Genomic DNA, 24,653 nt, shown 5'->3' on the forward strand with positions numbered 1-24,653 from the left:
TGTTTTTTTTTCTGTGTATCTTTCCACAGCTCTTACGACTGTCTTCTTGACGACCCTTTCGAACATGATTGGCCCAAGCTTCCTGAACTGCCAGGCATCAATTATTCCATGGACGAACAGTGCCGCTTTGATTTTGGCGTTGGCTATAAAATGTGCACAGCGGTATGTCCAAGGCAGTCATTGCAACGACAAACGTTCATTCAGCCAGTTGGTGTCTGGCCTTACTAAAGAGTTGCAATATATTCATTTTCTCATAATCGAAGAGCAGTTAAACAGATCTATAAAGAGGAGAGAGGTATTTATGGGTGAAACCCAGTCATCTGGGTCATTTGGTTTAATGGTCAAGCGGATGGCAGCACGGTCCACATGACACAGACTTGTGGTAGTGATCCCAACGAAGAAGGGAAAAACCCTCATTTTCTTCCCACTTCTGGGTGTCTCCTCCTTTTCTCTTCCCACCAGCTCAGGGCTAGGCTATCCAGGGAATAAGCACTGCCCTTTTCTTTCTGAAGATACTTTTGCCCTTGTTCTTTCTGAAGATACTGTGCTTACTGGTAGCCATGCGTGTGGGATGAATTGACCGGGTGGGTTGAATCCTTATCTGAAAAGTATTAATGATCTGGCGTTGAGTTTCATCTCATAAATATTCTGCATTTCAGTTCCGAACCTTTGACCCATGCAAGCAGTTGTGGTGTAGCCATCCAGATAACCCCTATTTCTGTAAGACTAAGAAAGGACCTCCACTCGATGGGACAGAATGTGCCCCTGGAAAAGTAAGTATTGTGTTTTCAATTGAAAAAAAAAACCAACGGTTGTATTCATTTAGGTTGAAAGGCACAGGGGGAAACAGGGGATTGCCTGGCATCCCCTGGGTGGAGCCAGAGGAAGGGAAACGAGGGAGCTGTGCTGTCCCAGTCTGATATTCTGTGAACCGTACAAGGTTTGCCGTAGTATGAAGTAAATTTTGGACATAGAAATATCCCAGCTGAGGTGTAACCCATTCTCAGCCTCTTCTGTGGCCTTTTCGTTATGTTCTTTGGATTCTCTTCTCATCTGCAAAGTGTCCATAAAGTGTCTTTAGGAATCCACGGTAGCAGATAATGCCGTTACTGTAGGATCGCTTCTTAGTGCTTGTGGTCCAGACATCCTGTGGCGAAATGTTTGTGTAGGCTTAGGATTAGCTCTTTATTTTTCCCTTTTAATATCCCCATTAGTGGGTGTCCTGCTGCTAATTCATTTTTAATTATAAAATTATGCTCAAATAAATGTTTGTTTAGCAAATTCCATGTATTTTGAGATACAGAAGAGCCACTTGTACCATCTGGGTATGCCCTAGCCAGCAGCAAAACAACACCCTGCCCAGTGACTAGCCCTCTGTTCCAGCCTATTTGCCTAAGCATGATATTTGGCCAGTATGGGGAAAAAAAGGAAAAAAAAAACAACCAAGTAATCCTTAGCAAAAACTTCATCCTGCTAATATTCAGAACATGAAAATTCCTTCAAAAAGGTGGTAGCGACTAAGACTCAAATGAAACAAAGACCTAAATTAGGTGAAGAGGAGGGTGGAACGCGTTGAGGTCCGCGTGTCTGCCCGTGGCAGGGTTCAGGCTCGGGTTCGGCGTCGCTGCCTGCTCATTCACAGAGCAGACCGCCTTCGGGGGGGGATCAGGTCCTCTGGGGCCCAGAGTACAGAGACCCTCACCCCCGTTGTCCCCAGGGAAGTCTCTGCTTCCAGTCTGTTCTCCGAGATGTCCCTCCTCAGCCCGTGAGCTCGCCTGTGTATGCTTTCAGTTTTACTGCCATTATACATTTGGTTTGTTTTTTGTTTCTGTTCTCATCTGTTCTCCTTGCCCGGTTTCTCTCAGTGGTGCTATAAAGGTCACTGCATGTGGAAGAACGCTAACCAGCTGAAGCAGGATGGCAACTGGGGACCCTGGACAAAGTTTGGCTCCTGCTCACGGACCTGTGGAACTGGAGTTCGCTTTCGAACACGCCAGTGCAACAATCCAATGTAGGTCTTCTGGCTAGGTGGTAGTTCCAGTCAACTGGGAATCAGTATAAGTGTCAATTTAAACGGCATTTACGTTTTGGATGGAGTCTGCCAAAATCCACAATCTGTTCAAGCCCCTTGAAATACGGCGCTTTGTAGGGAGCCAGGACCATTTTTGGAGAGTCCAAGAATTTCCAGAGGAAAGCCTGTGGAAAACCCTCCCAAGGATTTAGCTCATGTGTAAGAGAGTGAAGAGTACACGAGCTCAGCAAGCTGCAGGATAAACTCAGATAATCTCTAATTGTAAATCAACTATTGGCAGCGTATAGCTGCACATGTATTACTTCTGCATTTCAGCCTGTGCCTTGGGGATGCGTGGGCAAGCTCGGAGGTTATACTGCAAGTGTGTATCTGCACAGTGTAACCACTCTGTTTCCATTTCTGTCACTTCACACGTCTTTTTTGCAAAATTGTCTCTTAAAATAGAGTGTGAAATTTCACCTGAGACAGAAGAAGAATCCCCAGAGCGAACGTCCAGAGGGTTTTAGATTCTCTTGAATGTTTTCTCTTCACAGGCCCATTAATGGAGGTGAAGATTGTGCTGGTGTCAATTTTGAGTTTCAACTTTGCAATACAGAGGAGTGTCCGAAGCACTTTGAGGACTTCAGAGCGCAGCAGTGTCAGCAACGCAACTCCCACTTTGAGTATCAGAACAGCAAGCACCACTGGCTGCCCTATGAACACCCTGACTGTAAGTTCTGTTATTTGCCTTTGTTACAAGTCAGTCCTGGAATCTCCCAGAGGAGCCTGGGGAGGGTCTTGTTCATCAGCCACGCAGAGACCAGAAATAACCGGTGTGTGAGCAAGTGTAGGTGAGACTAAAAAGCAGGAAAGAAAAGGATTGCCCCAGAAGGAAAGAACAGTGCCGAGCGAGACAGCGGTCATTTCTCCAAGCCTAGGCCAGCTAGCTTCCCCTGACTTTCATCCTCCTCGTAGTGAGAAGATGGTGTAGCAAGAGGCTTGAGGCTCTCAGCTGCTGCTGGAATAGTTGGTGGGTGCTCTTAGCATTTAATGCACTGCACTGGCGAGCTCTGGCTCTCTGCTGTTGGGGCAAAGTGTGGAAGTCTGCCGGTTGGGTCGTGAAAAACGATTCCTGCCCTCTCTCCCCTACAGCTCCGCGTCTACCTGAGTGCCAAGGGTCAACGCTTGATCACGGCTGCTGAAAGTATTAACGGTGTTTTACTAATGGCCCTACCTGAGAAGTCCTTCTTGGTATTTTCCCACTCTTTTATAGATCCGTCTGCCTCAGCCTGATTCTGTCAGTCTTCGGTACTAACGTTAATATACCCCGGTAATTACCTTGAGTGACAAGGAGAGCTTCAAGCACAAAGGCAGATTCCTAGTTCACTAAAAGGTGTTGCGGAGTTGCTGGCATTTCTTCCTCGGGTATCTTCGGATGGCTAAGGAGTTAGATTCAGACATTAACCAGGAAATACGTGTTCAGCTGGTATTTTCAAAAAAGGATAAAGAAAGTTAGAGATCCGAATCCTCTGTGCTTTTCACCTGGCTTTAGCACTGTCTTCTCACAGACTAATTTTTCTGCTGTCGTTTTTCTGCATCCCTGTGATTTTGTAAAGTCAGCCCTGTTCCCAACAGGATCGGAGTGAAAGCCGCTTTAGGAATAGTCCAGAACCCAGTCCTAGGAGCCTCTTGAGAAAGGAACGGATTTCTCTGAGAACATTTCAAAATGATAGGCCCATATTTCACAGAAAAGCAAATTAGTTGCTTTTTTCCCCACAGCTGTCTGTTAAAGGTCCTTTCTATCTCTGTCGTATTCTCTTCACTCCTTTAGCGGGATATTTTTCTGAAGCACATCTGGATTGCTGTCAATTTATGCAGTTGCTTCTCTTTCCTTGCTACACAGCTAATAAGAGATGTCACCTGTACTGCCAGTCCAAAGAAACCGGAGATGTTGCTTATATGAAACAGCTGGCACATGATGGGACTCGCTGTTCCTATAAAGATCCCTACAGCATTTGTGTTCGTGGAGAATGCGTGGTGAGTGACAGCGTCCCAAGGTCATCATTGAGTTCGAGCTGTGCTGTGTTACAGAGCAACTCTGGTTAGAATCGAGCAGAACAACTCAGTCAACAGTGCAGAGAGAGACTTTGCACATGGTTCTAAATTAAATATTTGCAGCATCATATTCTTCATAATTCCTTGAGATTTAATTAAATTAGAGCAATGGCACACACCTGTTCCACGGAATTTGCCTTTTTTGCGCTTAGTCTCATGTCTGAAAAGAATTGTGTCTGTTTTTCTGTCCTTCCCATCTTTCTTAGTCTTGAAGTACAGTGAATATAAAGCAAGAATCACTTCCTATTTTTCACATGAAAACCATCATCCAGCACCTGATTTGCAAGTAATTTGCATTTAAATAAAATAGATAAGTGTTGTGTGGTAATTTCCTCTATGCATTAATTTTGCAGTGGCTTCCCACCGTAACTAAAACTGACGACCAATGACAAAGCCTTCTCTTTTTTTTCTTTGCTCTTCCTTCTGCAGAAAGTGGGTTGTGACAAGGAAATTGGCTCCAATAAGGTTGAAGATAAGTGTGGTGTCTGCGGCGGGGATAACTCTCATTGCCGAACTGTGAAGGGAACCTTTACCCGCACTCCCAAAAAGCTTGGTAGGAATCACATTGTCATGCAGCTGGATATAGTTTCTGTCATCTCTGGTGTTTCTGTCGTGCTTCCTGCTTTTGCAGACCGGTCAGAAATGCAACCTACTTTAAGGTGGCAAAACACAAGTTGTAAGCTGATAAGCAAAAATAGTTTAGTCCCTGATAAAGGAAGGACCTCTTTAAAACAGTGTACTATTTCCAGCCTTTGAAGGATGTGTTAGAAACAAGCTCGGTCAGTCAAGTGTATCGAGAAACACTCACCACGCAGAGCGTGTTTAGTTCTTCTTTGTAAATGTTGAAGCCCAGCCAGACGATGTTTGTGATAAGTGGGGATACACCGAGTTTTGCTAAACAAAACCGAACTGTTCTTCTCACAGTGAAATGCAGAAGAAATCGAGGTACTTTTCTGACACTAAGCGTAGCATGCTCTATCTGTAGGAGGACTCAAGGAAACATTTTTTTCTCACGTTAAAGATTAAGCCTTTCACAAGTTTTTCCTCTCAAACTTAAACCCAAGAGTTTTAAATGGAAGTCTGAATTTCTGTGCATGCAAAATGAGCATATGGATCCTCGTGTCAGATTGGTTTTTTATGAAGCTTTCTCAAAAATTACAGCCCTTTAGTCGAATAAACAAATTAAAAATAAATTCAGCTGAATTCTGAACCAAATATGAAAATGCTTTGGCAGGAATCCTTATTTCTCCTACCCTTTAAGTTGTGTGACTGAGATCCAGTGGAACATATGATAGCATTCTGCTAGCTCAGAACTAGGAATGACCTGGTTACAATTTTCAGACTGCACTCTGGGGTATTTTGCAATACATTTCATATCAATAATACTCCAAGATCTCCTTGGACTTCTTCAGACGTTTCTATTTCGTCAGTTACTTGTTAAGCCAGGGCAGTATTATCTGGTACATTTTTGCTGTGACTATTTTGTATTTTAAGGCTTTTCTGTATTGCTTGTTTTGTTCTTTCTGTCTGGGGAACCTCCTCAGGGAGGTGTATCTCCTGTATGACTGGGAGCAGTTATTTCAGGAATATCTGTCTGATAGAACTAGGTGTTTTGAGACAGAGCACAGAAAGGCTAAGGGACAGATAAAGTGAATACTGCATTAACAGTTTAGAGGCTGGTAATTGCTGCCGTGAGGCAAGCTTTATTGCAACATTAATATTTAAATTTGGACAGTGAGCAGACAGATAAACTTAGACAAAGATAAGTTAATGTGCGACTGGAAATAAAATACATAAAATATTCTGCTGAAAATACTTATTAATTATTACAAACCAGTTGGAAAAGTTTACTGATTGTAATTATCAAATTACAGTAGAGAGCCTTTCTGAAAGGCACGGTTCCCTGGAGGCTGATGGATTGGACATGGAATAACGCAAGAATCATTCCGACTTTGGGAGTGATGGACTTAAGACTATAACTTGACCCTCATATATAAGCCTGTGCGTTTCTGGAGCTGGCAGCTACTGTGATTTTCTTAAAAAAAAGAAAAAAAAAGTAATCAGCACAAATAAGTGCTCAGCCTTCTAAGAGCATTTCAGATTTTTTCGCTAAGAAAATGATTGGAATTTTGGGGGCAGAGAGGATATTCACGTCACAACTTTGGATCCAGTCCAATAAGAGCTTTCTCTAATGAGTCTGGTTTCTGTTGCCTATACCAATGGTTTGCAGCTCCTAGCTCGCAGTCCATGGACTGCCTAAGCCTGTGGTTTGGCTTTCTCCTCAGAAGATGAACAGGGCAAACGAGAGGCCAGCAGAGGCCAAAATATGCCCCTGACCCTGCCACGTTCTGGCTCAGCATTTCTGCCTGTGGGCCACCGAGGACCGATGCATTGTCAGACAGGCTGACAGCACACGACTGAATGTTTGCACAGTATTTTCAGTGTCTGGAAACTACGACAATGCAAAGTGACAGGCAGTGCTAGGAGATAGTTCAGGGAAGACTGCTGTTAATCAGCCACTTACTTGCAAATGTTTATGAAAGTGATAAAGTGTTTACGAAATGTTCCTTGTTTTACCCTAACTTTGGCAATCCAGTCATTAAAAAGACTAATTGACCTCTTCCAACAGGAAAACATTTAAGCAAGAGGTGCCAAAAAGAATTCAAGTTTCTGGAAAATGAAATCTGCAAGTATCCAACTTAAATCACCTACCTGAATTTTCACTGGTTTGACTTTCATTGACTATTAACATTTGCTAGATGTGTCTAATTCTGCTTGAAAAGCATTTGAACGCATAACATAATTTTACAGTTTTAAAGACCATCTGGCCGACAAATGTAGTCAATGAAAGAACAAGACTTGGCTCCCGTAGCACTAATTACAGACGTTCTATTTAAGGGAAGACAAGAGGAGCGTTTACACTGCCCAAAGGAGCTCGCAATATTTCCCTTTCTGAAACAAAGGAGTCTAAAAATACGCTGGGTAAGTTTCAGGTGCTTGTAGAAAGAGAGGCATCCATGGCAACTTGAGAGTTCTTGCTGCAGTTCTCACCTCCGTTCAGACAGTGATAGATAATGCCAAATCAGGCAAAAGGTTTCCGTTTCCTATGCTCAGAAGACGCTCAATGAAAAGATTGGCAAATGCTGTTTGCGCAGTCGCTCGTCAGCCGAGACCATGATGCTACATATTCCTAGCTCTTCTCTTTCTTCGCTTAGATTTTCCGAGGAGCTGTAGTATGTCAGGTGCATGACAAACTACCAATGCATTTGTTAGTCCCAGAATCCCCAGGATGAAACAGGATTACTTAAATGCTACGTCTTGCGTTTGCAATGCACAAATAGTAAAACTCTTGTCACATCTACACCGCTTCTGTAGCGGGGCCACATTACTCTTGAAGATTGCATAGCAGAGTACAAAACAGAGAGAAACTTACTCAGCTCTTATAAAAGGGATCTACAGAGATTTATTGTAATTAAATCTGCAGTTGTTAAAGAGAAAATAATAGAAATATGAAAATACCGTGCACTCAGAGTGCTTATGATGCTCTTGATTAAAACTTGATATAGACACATCTGTTGACAGGTCCCTAGGAGGGATGTTAGCCTTCCTAATGACAACACTTACGTAATATTACAGTAATTACCTGTGGTTTGGACTGATAAATAATTGACATTTAAAATAAGAATCGCTTTCTTTGGGAACAGCTTTTTACTTTTAGCTGTAGAGCGTTGAATTCAGCCCCGTCACTTCAGCAGCAGCAATTTAATTGATGCGTTTTACATTCCCAGTTGTAAATAGTTTGGGTTAACTTCCATACAGACAAGCCTTTTCCGACGTGTAGTGACAGCACACTGTACTATGCCCACCTTTCTCCAGTCTTTGATGTCTCAGAAGTAAGCAGACACACTTAAGACATTAGCATCTAACATGGCAGTAAGTAAACTCAAATCTAACGGCTGGGCTGATGAGCGATTTGGAAAAAATAATCGGGAAGACTTGTGGTTTTCCCCCTCGTGCGCTGAGGAACATAGGAAACATATTTTTGCCTGAAGTGTTGATTGATACGGCCTGTAGCAGTGTAGCTAGTCAAGTGACAAATAGATTTGTAACTGGTTTCTCTTCTCTCCCTGACAGAGAAAAAACACAAGGAGGTCTTGTCAAATACGTTACAAAACTATTTGCTCAGTTTCTTTCTGACACTGCTTCTCAGTTGATGATGGATGCCTTCTTCTGCAAGTAGAAGCTGGGTCATGTAGTGCGCTCCTAACCATGGCTATTACTTTTTCTTTCCATCTCTGCTTTCTCCATTGACTACTACACATGCCAAAGGGTACCTTAAGATGTTTGATATCCCTCCTGGTGCTCGACATGTGTTTATCCAAGAAGACGAGGCTTCTCCTCACTTTCTTGGTAAGTGTTTCTCCTCAGGTTTGGCTTTGAGGCATGATGCGAAGCATGGGGCAGTCATGCAGAAGAACCTGAGAAATGAGATAACCAAATTAAAAGTGTTTGGGGTAAATATGTGCCTTCAAAATTGCACATTAAGGAGTGACTCTTACAGCATAAACTCAGCAAACAGACATTTACTTCTCATTTGAATTCTGCAAAATATTAAACTGATCCCAGTTTGCATGTTTACTAACAAAAGATTGTCATCACTCATATTTAAATGGGCACTGCCAGGGTAAAAACAATGTATTCTATTATGTAAATCAAATTCAGTATCTTTAATTATTCTTATTTGCTGCAGATTGTAAGCAACAACTATTTTAATGGAAAGAAGATTGGGGAACTTGTGATATATTTGTAGTCCATTTCATTTCTGGTTTTTCTCACATAGGACAGTTCATACTGTTATCAATCAATTTGTATCTTACTGTTTACCATTTTCTAACACTTAAGGGATTTTTAGCTCACAGGAGAGGGGTGAGATCTTCCATGGTTTTTAACGGTCTTTTAATCGGTTCCTCATGTGCTAGGGCAGTGTCTGAGTTGTAAACCCTTCAGGCAGAGTTGGATTAGTTACTAAGAAGAAGTAGGAATAGAAAAGAAAAAAAAGAAGAAATTGTTTCAACTGTGATAATGTCAAAGGGGAAAACTTAGCTTTTGAGGTCCAAAAGCTTCATTTTGGACCAAGCGTAGCCTGATAGTAACTTTCAGAGAAGCGTAGCTTTGCTTTGGCAGCAAGTGGCTCCATGAAGCTACCCACTAGGTACTGCAGAGCTCCTGCATATGGATTACTGTAATCATGGGAACCTGTAAGATTTCTGCATAGGTTTTGGGGTTTTTTTATCATGTTTTATGCTGCATTGGAAAAAGTTGTACAAAAGAAAAAGTGAGAGTCCATCTTTCAGGTATCTAACGTATTGGCTTCTAATTGGAGCATAATAATAATAATCCCCGCACTACGTGACTTCTAAGGTGTGGTGCAGGATCCCCAAACCAAGTAGTTTCCCAGGGGTTCAAATGCCTCAGCTCTTTGCTTACTGGTATTAGCATCTGGTACATACGTATGTATGCAAAAGAAACTGAAATGTGATGAAAAAGTTGTCATTTGCAGAATCTGAGGAAAATAAGAAATTCACTTCAAGTCTGCTGGGGTGTCTGTTACACTGATAGGCATTCCCAGTAATACTGATTTTGGTCTTGTGCAAATAAGGAAGACGTGCAATTCTGAAGATTTGACCTGAGTTCCTTGCTACTACCCATGCTTCTTGGGACTAGGGCTAGTGTGGAAAATGTGCGCATTACGTAGGAAGAAGTGCTTCTCTCTAGTTCTCTAATTCATGTGGATGAGGAGGTACAAAATTGAAGCAAATACGCGAATGCATCTATCATCAAACTGGAATTCAGAGGCTGCGTGAGATGGCCTTGGGGGGCCTTTCTCTCGGTGTGTTGGGTTTTTTTTGCAAAAGGCCTGCCTTCTGTAGTATCTCCCGTCAAGTTCCCCATAAGCTACTGTGGTTGCCGATGATATGACAGGAGGCACGACTGGCACTGTTTTCACTCCTTTCAGCAATTAAGAACCAGGCTACAGGACACTATATTCTGAACGGGAAAGGGGAGGAGGCCAGATCCCGATCTTTCATCGACCTGGGCGTGGAGTGGGAGTACAACATAGAAGACGACATAGAAACGCTCCACACTGACGGGCCCTTGCACGATGCAGTGGTTGTGCTGGTAGGTTACGTGCCGAGCGGCGGGAATATGGTGGGTTGGTCTTCTATAAAAAGCGCGTGGCCAGCATGGAGCTTGCGCCGAGATAAAACAGGGCTGTGTAAGGGCCCTCTGAAAGACACGTGCCGATGAGGTGGCTGGTAGCCCGAAGCCCTTTTCTCATTAAGCTGTTACCCTCTCTGCCTGGTCACGCAGTGGTAATATGTCAATCAGAAGCCAAATATTGCATTGTCGGACATGAGTGGGACGCTTCCAGCGTACCAGAAAGGGGCATGGCATGTCAAACCATGTCTGAGACCAGCCCTACTCTTTAGCCAAGTCATTGATGTGGCCACACCTTCCTTTCATCCAAGATGATGGTGTCCTACTTGGCCAGCTAGAGCCTAGAAACATACCTCATTTTAAATGGCTCTCTGTTGATCGTACTATTGTTAGTTCTAAATGTAAAGACAAAAACCAATTTTTTTTTTTCCCAATGAGTTAACTAGCAGTTTCCATGTTTCCCCTAAAAGCCAGGCCTTGGTTTCTTTACTTTGCAAAGTAATAAATAATAGTTCTGGTTTTGTACCACTGTTTACATTTGATTATTAATAGATCATTCCTCGGGAGAATGACACAAGATCTAGCCTGACTTACAAATACATCATTCACGAGGATTCAGTACCGACTATCAACAGCAACAACGTCCTACAGGAAGAAATAGATACTTTTGAGTGGGCATTAAAGAGTTGGTCGCAGTGCTCCAAACCCTGTGGTGGAGGTAAACAGATGCTGTAGCACTTTCTAGTAATGAATGACATATTACTGAAAGTGGAAAAGTAAAAGGTGGGGAACGTGAAGGCTTTAGAAATCTTGGCCTTCCTTTTTTTAAAAGCAGTTTGTTATTTTGGGTACCCAAGCCTAAAATATCTTAAGTGCCTGATTATTCAAAAGTGTCACACTGGCAGCCTAGAAAGAAAAAGTTCTTTTTAAGTGTTTAAATTTACTACCCAGAGCCACTTTGGAAGTACAGACTCAGACATTTATGCTACTGAGTGTTCACTGTACTTGTGGTACTTACATTACTCTTATGCAAAGATTGGGGAATGCAAATGTCAAAATAACTTCAACTCTTACATATAGCAGTCGAGCAGGTAGTGTGTTCTGGTAGCAAAAACACTAAAATAAGACTTGGGTTCATTCCCAGGTTAGCCGGTGACCTGCTGCTTGATGTTAAGGAGGTAATTTCTCCCCTCTCTATGCCGTGATTTGTCTGTAATGCAGAGGTTAGACTAAGGGGTCGTAACTGTCCCTTCTGGCCTGAAAAACCTATCACAGTGTCATCTTATAAATAGCATCCATGGAGCACTGTGCAGCAGTCTCGTGCCTGACAACTGAACAAATTGGGAGCATGTTTAAATACTTCATAAATATTTGTCATGTAAAACCACTTAATAGGTCATAAAACTTAGGTTTAAACCAAAAATTCTAACAAGGGCCTGTTTTGCCTGATTTTTCTGAAATATTTTCCAGGGTTCCAGTACACCAAATATGGGTGCCGCAGGAAAAGTGATAACAAAATGGTTCATCGCAGCTTCTGTGAAGCCAGCAAAAAGCCAAAGCCCATTCGTAGAATGTGCAATCTTCAAGAATGCACACAGCCTCTGTAAGTATGTCTCGCATAAAGATGTAAATGATTGCTCCTTGTGGTAGGTGTGGAAGTTGACCCAAGCCAAATTTGCTAGGATGCTGACAGCTTTCTTGACTGGAGTTCCTGTGTTACGGATGGGTTTTTTCCACCTGTATAGGAATGCTTACTGATCTTACTGAGTGGTTTCGTCACAAAAATATGGTATACTAAGGGCTGCCTGACCTGGCAATAGTTTGGATAATAGGTAAAAGTTGTGATGGTATCTTACTCCTTTTTACTTCCCAGCTGGGCAGCAGATGAGTGGGAATACTGCACAAAAACCTGTGGGAATTCAGGCTACCAGATCCGTACTGTGCGTTGCATTCAACCCCTTCACGACGGCACAAACCGCTCCATCCATTTCAAGTACTGTAGCGGAGATCGCCCCGAGAGCCGCCGGCCATGCAACCGAGTCCCGTGCCCCGCGCAGTGGAAAGCTGGACCCTGGTCTGAGGTAGGCAAGCAGCGGTCGTGAGTCAGTAACGTGCCTTTGCTACCTTCTCCCAAGCGCCTCCGAAGTCGGAGCTGTGCCCGGGCTCGAAGCTCTGGACTGCACCGGACAGTTTTCCAAAACCTGAAAGTCTGCAGCAGGTAGTGCCTTCCAGCTTCACGGGCTTCTATAGCTCTGGAGACTTCTCCAGAAACCGGCAAGGAAAATATTCATAATATCACGTACAGGATCCTGCAAAACAAATGTTGACATTTTGCTTGGTTTTCTCCAAGTTTCCAACTTCTCACTTGCCCGCTTCTGAGGATAGCCTAACATTTTTTACCAGCTCAAACTGTTTTGGAATCACAGAGTTTCTGCAAGTGTTGATATTGTTATAATGACTTGGGAACAGACAGCTGAACCCTACAGCTATCTCGGTGAACACTTGAGTTTTCTCTGCCCTTTGTATTCTCTTTATGTTACACTGTCAAGATTAGGTATCGGGCTACAGGAAGAATAAGTAGCAAAATTCATAATACGCACTAATAATAAATTTAACATTACAGAAAGCAAGAACCAAGGGAAAAACCATCATCCTCCTCTACATATTTCTCCATAACGTCAGCCGTCACTAAAGTCTACTTTCAAAACAAATTGCTGGAATGTATAGCTTGACCTGAAAGCCAACCTTGGGCTATTTTAGACACCTTAATTTTTGCACATTGCTGTGAGAGCTGAATGTCCTGAATCGTCTTGTGTCTGTTTCGTAGTGTTCTGTGACCTGCGGGGAGGGAACCGAGACCCGGCAGATCCTGTGCCGTGCTGGTGACCAGTGCGATGGAGAAAAGCCAGAATCAGTGAGGGTTTGTAAACTCGCCCCCTGCAATGGTAAGAGCACGTCATAAAATGACTGCAGTAGGTGAGGGTAACAATTCCTGTTTCGGTGCAGCCTGTCTAGATAGCACAGTGCTGGGTAGAGGTGTTAGACACGGATTTCGTCCTTGAGTGAACTCCAGTGAAAAATTAAGAGACCTATAGTTGGTCGAAATAAAAGCTAAGCTTTCTGTGAACTTTCTGTGTTAATGTGTACAGGTTTCTAAGATGAGGCAGAGCCTATGCTTATGAACAGGTAGTGTGCACACCAAACTTGTACTGTACTGTATTTTAAAGATATTACACTGTCAGGTGACAACCACACAGCACCGTTCATCTCTTGCATGCTAGAAAATGCACCCCTTCCTTGGAGATTGTCCCGATTTTTTCCAGCTAAAAGCACCCTGTTGTTTAGTCCAGCACATGACTGATACCGTAGCTCCAGGTAATCGGTGCTTCTCGCACGCCAGGGTCTCTCTTGTAACCATGCTGAAATAGGGGGTTTAAACATGTTAGCCTGAGTTGCATTTGCAAAAATTTGTGCTAGAGGTGAAGGTCAATCTAAAGTAAACCCTGTTCAGCCTCTAAATCCCAGGATAGGTTTTGCAAGCCTGCCAGCTGAGGAAATGAAAAAAAATACATAAAAATGGAACCACATTGCATTAATAGGGTTCCTAGGAATCTCGTTACATTGTTCTCATAGGATTTTTTGAAGAGATTTTTAAGCATTTTATGACAAAAAAGCCTTTCTTCCTCTGGGTCCATGACCATCTAAGATCTGGGGGTTATTTGTTTTTTAAATCCCTCATGGTAGTCCTAACACTCTGATCACTAGCTGGTAGAAACAATAGAGTAAGAGTTCTTAGAAGGTGCAGTGTGTTTTCGCACAGAGTGAAGCTAACTGCTTCCCACAGGTCTGGTAAAGGTGTTTGCTTTTGGTCTTCTGGCAGAGAAAGAACTCGGAGCAGAAAACAATTGTGGGAGCAGTGGAGAGTTATAAAACCTTGTATCCACTAGGTGGGAGCAAATCACAATCTGTGGGACTGTAAACAAGTACAAGGTTTAAAATCCTGTTTTTCACTGGTGATAAAAATATTTGTGAAACTGAAAGAAATCAGGGCTACATCTTTGCAAAACTATTCACGTACTTTTGATCTTGTGCTTTAAGCACCCCCGTAAAGAAGCTGTACTTTAAGCATCAGCTGGGATTTTCTCGAATAGCCAGTGTTAAATTCCTACCTTTCCAAAGCAAGCAGCGCACCATCTTTTTTCTCTGTTTGAGAGTACTACGTCTCTCTCACCATAAGTAACGCTCAGAGCCAAGCGCCACTGACCCGTAAGACCTAGGATCCACTTACATGGCATATAAGCAATAGGTGGCCTTGTACGGGCCCTTTACAAACGGCGGTTGAATCGCATGGGTTAACACTCACTGTATTTTCAGGAGTTCGGGTGTTTAATATGCGCCCCGTCTCGCCTGCCCCAGTGAAGGAAGGATTCTATGCTCACGTGTAGGGGGGTGCCTCACAGCGTTCTGAAACACTAGGTACACTGCAAAAAAATGTGAACTAATGGCCACTGATACCCCTGGCCTTGATGCAGCAAACTCAGCAAAGACCTGAGCTTTATGAAACCGCTGTGCGCTACGCGGGCATGGACAGCTACATCCAGCCGAGTCCCTCCCGCCTGTGCCAAAACCGCAGGGTCCCCGTGCGTCGTCAACATCTCGCCTCCTCTATTTGACCTCAAACCTCCCTGCTCCGCTCAGGGGTTTGGGCCATAACTTTTACCGAGCAGTAAGTAGCTGGCCGTATTCTTTGAGGCCAAATAGTCTCTCTTTTTTGCCACACTTTTCTGATGCAGTTTCTACCGCGTTCTCTGTTTTGGGAGATTACAGCTAAAATATCGATAGTGTTCTGTAATATTTATGTAGATAAACTCTTTATGCATGGTCACGCATGGCATTCTTTTAAATCTGCATAGCCTTGATTACTATCTTGATTTTCAGGGCTTTAGACTTAGCAAAACGTTAGTCTATATCAGGTGGTTTTGACAAACCTGCCTACCTGCAAGATTGCTGAGAGTTTAATCTTAATGGAGTTGTCATAAACATTTGCCGCAGATGGTGCGATTTTTTTTGTGCTATGTGGCATATTAGCATTTCTCTTCCATTTCGTGAAAAAACATGTGTCTGCATACGGGAGAAGAGCCACCAGCTCTTCCACCGTATGCCTCAGTGGAGCTGACTCTCATAGTGTGGAAAAACGAGGACACCTCCCATAGATATTTCACTTAAACTTTGTAGGCTTCTGTGATTAGAAGGAAACAGGAGGTAGGATTTTATCCTGCAGGTCCGTAGCAATAATCTGAGCGGCAGTCATGTTTCTGTGGCTGTGCCAGATTAGAAGAATGGATTTTGTGGTGCTCAGACAAATAGATGAGCCACATAAGAACCTGTATAGAACAGACCCTCGAAAAGTCTTTATACGAGCTGTCCCTGCTTTGCAACACAAGATACAGAATGAAGAAGAAAGCACGTGTTGTTGTAAATTTTAGTCCCTAAATACCAACTTTCATCGAGATTTTTCAATGGGATGCTGTCAGCAAGCAATGTATTTACAGTTACAGTGATGCCTTCTGTAAAAGCTGTTTCAATTCTAAAATCTAATGTGAAAATTTTTTAGTTGATTTAAATTATATTCTAGTAGCTTCATCTTCTAAAGATTCCCTAGGGAGCCGATACGTTTTCTTGTGTCTTCTGCTCTTAGTTACCGTGAAGCAAGTAACAAATTGTGAGAAGGAGAACTTTTACCGTGAACATCAGCGGAAGGATACAAGCACTTACATACTGAATAGGAAATGGTTGACTAGGTTGTGCAGAATTAACCTAAAAAATAAAAAAAGGGGATTATGTGAGTATACAGCTCCAAGATTGTACTTATGGAACCTACTCAAAGTAGATAAGTACAAAACCAAATCTTTGCACTATCGCATGTGTCATGAAATCTAAACCATCACAAACCGGTATCACAAAAATTAACTGTGGGCGAAAAGGACCAAATAAGATGCATTGTCACTACGGAAAGGCAAAAATAATTGTTTAGTACTTTCTGTTTTGGTTTGTCACTTTAGGTGATACTATTTGCTTTGACTTATATACTGACGTAAATCACATTACGTTAACAAGATGACTGCCATAATTTTCCAGATCAGGTGCTTTTTGTTTACACAGAAGCATAAAGATTGTTCTATATATGATGCAAAGATTTGTGTTTCAATATTAGCTTTTCTAGTTTAGATGAATTATAGCCCTTGAATTTCCCATGCTAATTTCCTGCTGAAAATAGTCTTATAGTGCCTTCATGGAGTACGTATATTTCCACACAAAGCTGCAGGTTTAATGCTAGGTTTGTCAAGAACCAGCAAACATCTATGCAAAGAAACATGTCAGGATTAGGAGCAAAGAAAATTTTTGTGTTACGTGCCACAGTCATATAATTTGCTATTTATAAACAAGGTCCCACAACCCCACTGGTTTACTGAGTTCAGTGGAATTAAGCTGATTTACACTGATGGAGAGGTTGGGCTGCAGTTAATATTTTAAAATAAGAAAATTGGTTGCCTAACATACTGTTGACGTGTGGTGTGGCAGCGTCTGTACACAGGTGAAAAAACACCGCTGTACAGAAAGCCAATTTAATTGCACGGCTTAATAAGTGGTGTTACATGCCATCTGTTGCTCATGAAAATGTTGACTACAGAATTGCTAACTATGAATGGAGGACTAGGCATGGAACAGATCTTCTCAGTAGCTGGGGTTAACTTTTGGCTTTTCACATGATAATTTTGCATACTTCTATCTTAAGTAAAACCCATCAATACCATTTCAACCAGCCGTGATATCTTAGGAAAATTCTGCTAATGGAAACTTTTTGCTGGTCTCTCCCTGAAGTGTTTGAATCGTTACAGGATGCACCCAGCTGCTCATTTGTCCCCATCGCTGGTTTTATGTCCTGTGGAGTGTTAATGTGTTTGTAGGGTCCTGGTCTGATTCTGGAGCCCTGCCAGGGCCTTAGCGCCCGATTCCAGAGGCTGAGGGGAGACACAGACGCCCCGTGTTTCTCAAGAGTCCCAGTCGCTGGGCTGAGTCCTCCGTGGGAGAGCGACAGGTTCGGCTGGAACGCGGCACTGAAAGGCACGGTCTGTCCTGAGGGTCCCTGCAGGTGTCTGTGGGAAGGCGGTTGCCCCTCTCTGCCTACAGGTCCATTGACTTTAAAATAGTAAAATGCTTTTCGGAATAGTGTTGACCCTGCTGTAAGGCTGGACGAGGTGACCTTCCAAGGTGCCTTCCTGCGTTACTCTCTTGGGTGTTCATGCTGCCACGGTACGTGATACTCCAAACTACACAGATAATTAACAGTATAAATGAGCGGTAGGATGAGTTAGACACAGGGAGGAGAATAAAAAGCAAGCATTCAATCTCCTCATTTCAAAATCTGCAAATAGTGCAGCTCATTTCAAATGCCCGGAGCCAACCTCCCATCTTCTTCTGTGCCTTGACACAGCTCTGCTTAGATACTAATTGAGAATTTGACTTTTCCTGTGAAACGAGAGTGAAGTTTTGATTTAAACGCGCATTCCCATACAGAATACCAAACTACACAGGGAGCTTGTACCTTGATGTAGTCAGTACAACAGACTGCAAGATTAAGAACAGAAATTCTCAACGGTGCCACCTACTCATGAGAGTTACAAACTCTCAGTGTTTGTCCCAGTGCTGGTAACAGTAAAACTCAGGACTTCACCTTTGAGCTCTTGTGACAGTCTGAAGGAGCCTGGCCAAGTACTGATGTGCTCTTAGCTCAATATCAAAGCCTTATTTTTCTTCTGACTTCTTGCGTTACTGCTTTCCTCTCTACCAGTTTTGTCCAAGATGACCACTGCATCTCTGTTTGTGGAACAGGCATCCAGCAAATGCTCAAAGAAACAGTGACGCTTTGGGGATCTCTAATAGTTCTTTGACCTCTTTAAGATCTTTTCCCTGACTGGAAAAGGGAATGCCACACACTTAACTTCAAGGCATGCTATGTCTGAGCTATCTGTTAAAATTTTTCCATCAGTTCTCCAGTTACAGTTAGGTCACTGAAAAACTACGACTTCATTCAAACAAAACTTTACCCAACTATAACATTTTATTTTGAGACATCATGTAATAGGCATCTTTGAGAGGTATTGCTTGGGATTTAATTTCTTTAAGGGAAGATTTCATTGTTTTTAATGCTGTTGGTAGATAATGTCCTCAGGCTACAAGTGAAGGTGATTTGGGGTGGGTAGAACCACATCTGGCCCAGTACGTGGGAGCTCTAGTAGGTTAGCACTGGAAATTGTTGCCTGTGACCCTCCGCAAAGATAACATGCCTTCCCACTGCTCTTCGTTTCTGGTGTGCGCAGAAGCTGACGTTGTCAAAGTGACCACCAATTTCTTTGCTTCCCAACTAGGGATATTTTTTAGGGTGGCGGTGGGTTCTGTCAGGGGATGAAGCATCTCAGGTTGCCTATTCAGAGTAGTCCATTGTTTATGAAACATAGGCAGAGCTTTTATCAGTGCCCATCTAAATGCTGTCCTCCAGGCGTTTTGGTGCTCTTCACTAGGTTTTACAATCAACATTACATCTGTTTTGCAGACGAGCCCTGCATGGGAGACAAATCTATCTTCTGTCAGATGGAAGTGCTTGCACGTTACTGTTCCATCCCGGGCTACAACAAGCTGTGCTGCGAGTCCTGCAGCAAGCGCAGCAGCACCCTCCCACCGCCGTTCCTCACGGAGGCTGCTGAAACCGAAGAGCTAGCGATGTTCGATCGGAGCGATCTGCCGAGGGCTTTGATGATGCCGACCCCGGTGGTGCCCCACTACGCACAGTTCCCGCCTGGGAGAAGTCCTCTGGGCGGGCTTCCCTTCGCGGGAGAGAATGCGGATGCGCACGACTCCCCGTCCAACGCCGAGCCCAAAGGTGCTGAATTTCCCCAATGGAGAGCTCCTCAGGCGAGGAAGAGCTCGAGGCCGTTCGCTTTGCTACACCAGTCACCTGCCAACAGCAGCAGCAGTCTCCGTCCTCGTAACAGCCTCGCGTTGGCCGCAGCCGTGCCCGTGGTGCCAGCTGGCAACACCACCGCAGGTGCTCCTTCTCCATCGAGAACCTCACGGAAGGGCGAGAAGCACGCTGAGAAGAGATGGCCTTCGAGGTCCTCCACTGTGGAAAGATGAACGTGAACGCCTTGCGGAGGATGGCCGTCAAAAGAGGCTTTGTTTGGCGCTTCGGGTTTAATTTCCTTACTTCTGGACACTATGGTGCACGCCGCTTTCCACAAGCGGGACGCTGCAGGTCATCAACTCATCTTCCTTGTAAATAGAAAGAACAAGAAGTGCTGGTTCACTTTCTAGTTGCTCCCGTCCTCCTCCCATGCTGCGTTATCTGGCTACTTTGAACGCACCGGAGGAAAGCACCAAAGAATATTCCTAACGGTGAGCAGAAGTTGCTGAGGGCGTCAGTCGAGCTCTAGTAGAGAAAAGTGGCCCCAACCTCAGCACTCACCTCATTATTTTTGGTTTTAAATGCTCGCATGTAGAAAATGCCCCACTACAAGAGGTACCAAACGTTTACAACTATACAAAATACTTTTGCAGTGGAACAACTGAATCCGTAAGACTTGTTTTGCTAATTTATCTATATAAACGGATATTGTACGAGCAAATTTGCAGCTGTTGTGTAAATACTGTATATTGCAGAAAGTCAGTATTATTTTTAAGAGTTTTGTGCTGTCAGACAACTGTTTACCTATGTTGCATTCTGGACAATTGCTAGGTGCCTGCCATTGAGTACTGCCTTATTTACATTCCAAGAGTTGATTTTTAAAGCAGCATTATCATAAAAGGAGGAGTTCCCTTTTCACATGAATGACATCTGCTGACACTAGGAAAGGGCTTTTTTGGAGGATCAACAATGTGATGCTTTCTTTCGAAACGGGGGGAAAAAGCGTAACCCTCAAGGTGTGAGTCTGCTTAGAGCCACCCGCCCATTAGAAGTCGGTTTAGAAACTTTAGTGTAATTCCAGTCACAGGTTGGAGAAATGATTTTACGTGCCTGTGGAGTGAACACCGACACCTGCGCCCTACACTGAGCAGGCGTTGCGTCAGCTCAGGAGTAGCAGTGCCGTCCCTTAAGTCTCCTTTTGCCGAAGAGGTCAGACCACAGTGTAGGAAACCATGTATATACTGTAAGTACTGTAATGTTCACGAGTCAAAAATGAGTTCTGTTTTCCAGATGATCTGTTTGTTGTTTCTGAAGCTGAAAAAGCATCACAGAGGTAGAATAAGCGCTAACAAGAAGTAGCTGTGGCAAGACTTAAAATAGATTTTTTTTTTTTGTTCCTACTGGAAGCATTGATTTAAAGGTGAGAGAGATATTTATTTTTCAGCATGGTTCACCTCAAAATCTCCACAACCACAATGCATCTGACTGCAATAATGTACTAGTAATTTATGTCAATAACCATCTTGTTCACAGTCCACCCAATCGCACTCTCTCCTGTGTGTTGCTGTAAAGTACTTGTATATAGGATTGAGAACTAAAGATATTTATTAAAAGTTGATTTCTTGATAGTATTTTATGTACTAAATATTTACACTAAGGGCAGTTGACTATTCTTTTTGCCAAGATAAAATAGAGAGATGTAATTAGATACCTGTACATGCTATGTCATATGGATAGAACAGAAATTTAAGCTAACTAAACTACTGTAGAGAAATCGTTGATCTTATTCTTTAAAAAAAAAAAAAGTCTTATGACAGTTTTTTTATTACAGGCATCTTTAATTTCTAAATAGGTTATTAAAGTTTCACGTGCAATTTTTGCTTCCCTGTAAAAAGTCCTTGTGATCGACCCATTTAAAAGAACAGTGAATATGTACCTCTGAAATGCTATAAAGTAGGTTAGGACCCCGGAGATTAAATTCTAGAAATATGTGTAGTGATTATGCGGAATCACTAGGAAGAAAGCAGGATGAAAATTGTTGTCAGAAGACTTTTAAAAGTAAATGAGAATGGGGGTAGGTTAATCCTGTTCGGGGAAGTGTAGGGTCACACTATGCAAGACGCATCTTACATCGTGATGCGTGTCATGTAACCCGCTGAAGTATTGACTCGACACCTCTAAAGAATTGCTGCTACCTTTCTGCAAGGCTTTTGAAGGTCCAAGAAACTAGTATTAAACAGATTGTACAGACAATCCCTGAGCCTCAAACAGACAAATGGGGTGTGTTTGTTCTTCTAAAATTCCCCAAAAGTCAAATTCTCTTCTCTGTCTTTATCTTTTACATATATATAATGTGGGTGTAGATAATCCTTGTACCTTTTTGATTTCTTTTCTACCAAGCTAATTTCTCTTTCTATAAAGTGTACACTACTGATACTGTTTGTTGTATTGGGGAGCACGTAACAATAAAATCTTTAACATAACAAGTCTTTCTCTGGTTTGATTCACGTGGGAGGGTCTGGTTTTTTTCATTTTTAAGTTTTGTCTTTTGCAAAATGACGGGCCGTGTGCTTTAGGCATGACCTTTACCGTCTTGAAAAAAAGTGCATTTGAATTAAATATTTAATTTGATTTTTAAAAACAGACGTCCTGCTCTTACCATTGAAGAGTGCGGGTTGCAGAGAAATTGGGGGAGAGGAAGGAGTGCGTTTCCAGCGATCCAAAGAGTTCCTGGTACACGCGTCCAGATAGCAGCTCCAACCCTTTTGACAAGAACACGTAACTTTGGGGGCTTTGCTTTTTGAGGAGGGGTATCTGAGGCATTCTGTGCCAGTCAGACAGGAGGCAGCTGCTCTCCTCTCCTTTACCGAGAAACGTTTTCTGAGCTGATGAGAGGATTTCAGGTCACTGCCGGAGGTGGGTCGTTCTGGTACCACTCCAAAATGGCAACAACAATTTTTTTCTGCAGTTCCTGTTGCCCGTTTTCAAGAAGAGTGGACCCGGACCGAAACTTCTGAAGAAAAGCTCATCTGGTAAGAAAACAGGGAGGTCTTCATCTCAGAGGTGGAGTCTAGAGAAACTTCGGGTTTCTAACTGAGTCTGGAGAAACTTTGGGTTTCTAGCTGAGTCTGGAGAAACTTTGGGTTTTTAACCCAGCAGAGGAGAGGCTGAGAGGGAGATCTAACTGCTGCGTGTATGCACATAGCAAATATGAACAAGGCAGGAAAACAGATGCCAGTGTTTATGATCCAGCAAGTATATACGCAGCAAGGAGCAACCTGTGTTGTGCGTGTACCTCCAGTAAGGCTCTGACAGCCGGGAGTCCCGCACAAAGCACAGCAGTCTGAGCGAGGAGAGGAGATTTCCACGCAGCTCCGCTGAGCCCGAGAGGTAAGCCCCCCGAGTGGTAAGCCCACCTGGAGCTGCAGACCTACAGGGCATTCACAAACCTGCAAAAGGAGCCCTTTTCCTACGGCAACAGCCCTTGCCTCTGCTACAAATACGTAGGGTGGGGCGTTAACTTCGGGTGTGGTGGTTTGCACCGGAATTTGCCGGTAGTATTTTGGTATTTGGTCTGTAATTGTTGATTTTAATTGTAAATGGTGTCATGAAAAACGTTAAATGATGTTTAAAAAAAAAAGGCAAAACAGAAAATTAATACTAAGAGGCCAAATTTCCAACCCACTGTGTTGACAAGAGACGTTTGTATCGCTCACTTGGGCTTCAGGTCTCAGCTAAACCTCTGGTTTACTGCATTCTGCCAAGAATTACACTCTCTGAGTACGTTCTTGACAGTTTTAAGCTGGGCAAGTAAATCTGACGTAAGTGTCTAGTTGAACTCAAATTCTTGTAGAGAAGACCAATACTAACATTTCATAAGTAAGAGTCTTAAAAAAATTCTAAGATCCATTTAAGCACCACTTGGGAGTCCTAAAAAGCTCTATTAATCAAAGTTCAGTGTGCAAGCTGTTAGGGTAAATGGCTCACAATTGGCAATAACAGCGGTTGTAAACTGCACTCAGTGGTTTTCCACTTCTGGAATGGCTCACAGAACGGCAGTACCTGAGAGGGACTGATTTAAATGGGAAACTGCAACTTCAACTGTTCTTGCAACTTCAACATGTTGCCAGATGACAGCTTGTTAAAATACCGCTTAAAAAATTCTGCGAGACCAGTGGGTAGTTTTTCATGTGACAAAATTCAGGTGTTAGCTCTTTAAAAGTACTGAGGAGAGGTATCTTTGAAGAGACAATTTGAGCCTGTCCTCATTTGAATTGTAATTAAGGCAGAGATTCTAGCAGCTTTAACCAGTATCTTAGGAAGATGCCAACCATCTGAATTCCACATAGAAGTAGTGCTTTTCAAGTTTTTAAAGTGCACAAAGAAAGGTCAAGCTTAGGTAAATTGATATTAACACAGTGCAAAATGGATCTGTTTTTTTCCAGGGGCTTCACACTTTCCTGAATTAATCGCATGGGTTTTTTTCCTAATTCTCTGAAAGTAAGATGGTGCCCAAGGCAAGATCTCTTACGTGGCAGGTGTCGTATGAACTGGCCCTTATTAATTGCAGCGAAAAGGGGAAAAAAGTCTCTGTTTTAAATTTCATATTAAGGTAGGTGAGTGCTAATGGCAGAGTTGGGACCGGCGTACCCTGCTGGGTTATTCAGCGAGAGCTGAATGTGAAGTGTCACCTGGGCTGGCAGAGCGTGGACAGAGAGCTGCTGCTGCGGCAGCGGGGAGGAGGCAGACAGGAGAGCAGTCTCAGGTTTTTAAACTGGGAAATGGGAGGTACGGGCAAGACCCTGTGCAGGAAGACAATGCTTTAGAAGGATCAGTCAGCAAAATCACATGTTATTATTCAGACATATAAATCGCCTTTTGCCGACCCACAGAAATACCTGCTCTTGCTTATTTCTTGCATTCAGGCTCTGAGCATTAGGTCTTTGTTGGAATGATTGCGTTTTAGGACCAGGTGTCTGTGCTGATATGGAAGAGAAATCCCCATCCCTATTGATGGAGGATGTTTTCTTTTCGTAGATGAAGATGATTTCCAGGCTGCTCTGAGAGAGATTTCTTTCGTTTTAGTTACAGGAATTTGTCACACTAGGTAACATTTTCTAAAAAAAAAAAAGGCTGGGGGGGGCATTTACATTTTCTTTTTTGCCCTACTTTGTTTTCAGCCCACACCGATACTGTGCATTTCATTGAGAGACCCATGGATTACTTAGTCCCTGGGGGTTGCTTCTCAGGATCTTGCAAGGACTGTTTGCTTTGGAGTCAAGCTAAAAAACACCGGGGATGCTTACAGCACTTGGAGTTGACCACAGTTTCAAAAGAATCTGGCTG

The 24,653-nt window shown here is 43.0% G+C and overlaps 1 protein-coding gene across 1 annotated transcript in view; it reads left to right on the forward strand.

Moving 5' to 3' along the window:
- ADAMTS3 (ADAM metallopeptidase with thrombospondin type 1 motif, 3) overlaps nucleotides 1-19,540 on the forward strand; it is a 124,000-nt gene extending 104,460 nt beyond the window's left edge. Inside the window, exons 10-22 of the mRNA XM_010575493.1 lie at nucleotides 30-162; nucleotides 660-773; nucleotides 1,866-2,011; nucleotides 2,566-2,741; nucleotides 3,915-4,048; nucleotides 4,556-4,679; nucleotides 8,456-8,536; nucleotides 10,143-10,306; nucleotides 10,898-11,063; nucleotides 11,816-11,948; nucleotides 12,219-12,426; nucleotides 13,173-13,290; nucleotides 18,960-19,540. Of these exons, the coding sequence (XP_010573795.1) occupies nucleotides 30-162; nucleotides 660-773; nucleotides 1,866-2,011; nucleotides 2,566-2,741; nucleotides 3,915-4,048; nucleotides 4,556-4,679; nucleotides 8,456-8,536; nucleotides 10,143-10,306; nucleotides 10,898-11,063; nucleotides 11,816-11,948; nucleotides 12,219-12,426; nucleotides 13,173-13,290; nucleotides 18,960-19,540 (2,278 nt within the window). The remainder of the gene's footprint in view (nucleotides 1-29; nucleotides 163-659; nucleotides 774-1,865; nucleotides 2,012-2,565; nucleotides 2,742-3,914; nucleotides 4,049-4,555; nucleotides 4,680-8,455; nucleotides 8,537-10,142; nucleotides 10,307-10,897; nucleotides 11,064-11,815; nucleotides 11,949-12,218; nucleotides 12,427-13,172; nucleotides 13,291-18,959) is intronic.
- Nucleotides 19,541-24,653: the final 5,113 nt, after the last annotated feature.

The sequence above is a fragment of the Haliaeetus leucocephalus genome, unplaced genomic scaffold, assembly GCF_000737465.1.
Source record: "Haliaeetus leucocephalus isolate CR32 unplaced genomic scaffold, Haliaeetus_leucocephalus-4.0 Scaffold484, whole genome shotgun sequence".
Taxonomy (NCBI): domain Eukaryota; kingdom Metazoa; phylum Chordata; class Aves; order Accipitriformes; family Accipitridae; genus Haliaeetus; species Haliaeetus leucocephalus.